This window comes from Ptychodera flava, chromosome 22, assembly GCF_041260155.1.
Source record: "Ptychodera flava strain L36383 chromosome 22, AS_Pfla_20210202, whole genome shotgun sequence".
Taxonomy (NCBI): Eukaryota; Metazoa; Hemichordata; class Enteropneusta; family Ptychoderidae; genus Ptychodera; species Ptychodera flava.
This window is the reverse complement of record NC_091949.1, coordinates 957,111-960,000: the sequence shown is the minus strand read 5'-3', so window position 1 is coordinate 960,000 and position 2,890 is coordinate 957,111. Positions and strand designations below refer to the sequence as shown.

The window sequence follows — 2,890 nt, the reverse complement described above, 5'->3', positions numbered from 1 at the left end:
CAAATCATAGCAGGCCTACAGTCCTACTGCTTTTAGACTGAAATATCTGTCACTTGAGGGCGCTCTGAGAGGGGGAGCGTAGAGAGCGCTCATGAGTGATGGATCTTTCAGTCTGTATTGTTTAGTTAGCTGATCAGATTGCAGAAGGGATGAAAGGATCTGGTTACATTGATACTGGGATTTTGAATCATCAAATTCTTCATTCAAAAAATGATAGAATACTCTGCATTGCAGGAAACAATAACTCGTAATGTCAAGGTACTCATGGCTGAAATTGACACCAAGAAACAAGGATTCATTGATGAAGAACAGTTCATCCATTGGTTGAAGGCCATGCCTTATAGCTCCCTCCAGTCACTTCTGGAATTCTCTGTCATTCCGCAACAAATTCAAGATGAACACAGGAATGGAGAAGGTTCCAGGAAATCTGAGAGACGTCCTAGACCCAAGCCTGCTCCAAGACCATCTCCTAAACCATCAGAACAACAACAGCCAGATGATACACCAAGCAGACAACAAACAGTAAGGATACGTCATAGATTATGTCGTACATAACAAGGCTTTAGGGGAATTATGAAGTGTATGACTTTTTCTATGTTGTATAGAAACCTGTCTTTGTGGTGACAGTAATATTAGTCAGACTGTAGACTGAGTGTTGTAAGTTGTTGTTGTTATTTACTGACTAAATGACATCATTCAGACATGTTTGCCTTGATATTGAAGTGTTCTTATCCTTAGATGTGTAGATGTCAATATATCAAGGTGTTCATTTTAATGGATGCAGCAAACAAATTTTGCTAAAATCATAAAGATGGCAGCATGTTGTAATACCAGTGTGACAATTTTATTAAATCCAAAATATAGTGTACATTTACTCTGTATTGCATCATTACTCCTAGCCTCCAAGAAGACCAATAGCTATCACCAGTGATATTATGGACAAAGTTGCCACCAGAGCTAGTGGAAGAGATTGGCATGTCTTTGCCAATAGACTTGGATTTACCAGTGAGGATATACAAGAGTTAGCTGTTAGATATCCTAGAAAAGATCATGAACAGGTGATGTCTCTAAATATATCACATTGTTGCCATAGTGATGTCTCTAAATATATCACATTGTTGCCATAGTGATGTCTCTAAATATATCACATTGTTGCCATAGTACTGTATGTTGGGGTTGAATAATATCTTATGTGCCAAAATATAAATGAAATGCATTCCATTGCTTGACCTTTTATCTATGTTTATTTCAATCTCTTTGATTAATTAGCCTTATAATAATATTGAAGACCTCAATGCATAAGTAATTGCTGTTGCTTGCAATGTTCAAACACACCTTTTTCACTTGAAAATCTGTACTGTTTACGTAGGTTTCTTCATATGTTTGTGTCAATATTGCTCTGTTCATTTAAAATCAAGCACATTGATCAAGTTTGAATATGATGGCATTAATATCAAAGGAACATACTACCTACAAATATTCATTAGTGAGGATTTTTGATCATTCTTTTTATAGTTTTGACATCATGACTTTTTTTCTGGTATCATTTCTTGGCCGTAAATCTTTGTAGCAGTATGAATGTCATGAAACTTTAATTTCAAGCCAGGAACTGCTTACAGTGTATAGCTGTGCTAAAAGATGTACTTAATTGTCTCAAGAAATCCCTTAGTGTGTGGTCTTGTAAAAGTACCCACATGACTCATCTTCAAACAGTTGGTAAAATTGCAGACTTTACACATATTTGTTATTTCAGGTGTATGCTATGTTACGAGAATGGATGCACAGAGAAGGCACGGCAGCTGATGTACCTGCTCTTGAGGCAGCATTGACTGACAGTCAAATGGGTGACATTGCTAGAGAGATATATCAATACTGAGACACAAATCCTTGTTTATAAATGTGTACAACAGACATAAGCTGATCAGTACTGAAATGGAAGAGAGCAACTCAAGTTGGCTTAGGTCCATGACCAGGAATAGTCACGTGGTAACTGGCAACTTGCAGTTATATCATGTCTTGTCCTGAAGACCTGCAATGAATTCAGTTGCAATTTTCTGGTGATGAATAACCACAGGACAGCCTAACTAGTTTGCAGGATGGAGAATTGTACACAAAACTGCTACAGTGTACTGCCAAATTTTAAACACATTTGCTGCTTATTCCTACTGACATCATACAATATTGAGCCTCAGCATTGACTGATGTGGACAGCTTTCTGTACTGAACATCTATGGTTTCAAAAATGCAAGCCCCTGTATCAGTTTCTGTACATCTCTCCATCCGTCTAAAATTTGAATCTTCCAAAAACTCAAAATTCCATCCAATGTTGTTTGATTCCGAAATACATTTACAATCAGTGAATGTCAAGAGCAGTGAAAGTTACTTAATGTAATCTTGATTTGAATTTTAGTAATTCTATCATGAATAATTCATGTTTTTTTTCATGACTCACATAAGCACATAAGTACTTACAGAATTGCATATTTATATGTTATTTGTTTGTAATGCTGCACACTGTGTATCGCTTGTTGTATGATTTTTAGCTACTATAGACTATAGTCTATAGAAGCTATTGGGATGGGTATCCGTCCGGCGTCCGTCGTCAGTCTGTATGTATGTATGTATGTATGTCCGTTTGTGAGGCGTCCGTCCACTCAAATATCTTGAGAACCGCAGTACTTACTGACTGATATTTCTTGTGTAGATGAAAAATATGATTTTGAGAAACTGATTTTTTTAATTTTTTGATATTGTTGAAAATAGGCAAATTAATGCCAAAAAAGGTGTTTTTGGTAAAAAATCTTCTCCTTCATAACCGCTCGTCAGACAGCTTTGTTATTTGGTATACAGGTCCGTAGGGGTAACCCAACTTAGATTTGTTCAAATTGTG

The 2,890-nt window shown here is 36.5% G+C and overlaps 1 protein-coding gene across 1 annotated transcript in view; it reads left to right on the top strand.

The window, feature by feature from the left end:
• LOC139123312 (uncharacterized) overlaps nt 1-2,680 on the top strand; it is a 14,728-nt gene extending 12,048 nt beyond the window's left edge. Inside the window, exons 5-7 of the mRNA XM_070689467.1 lie at nt 235-522; nt 900-1,058; nt 1,754-2,680. Of these exons, the coding sequence (XP_070545568.1) occupies nt 235-522; nt 900-1,058; nt 1,754-1,876 (570 nt within the window). The 3' untranslated portion in view covers nt 1,877-2,680. The remainder of the gene's footprint in view (nt 1-234; nt 523-899; nt 1,059-1,753) is intronic.
• Nucleotides 2,681-2,890: the final 210 nt, after the last annotated feature.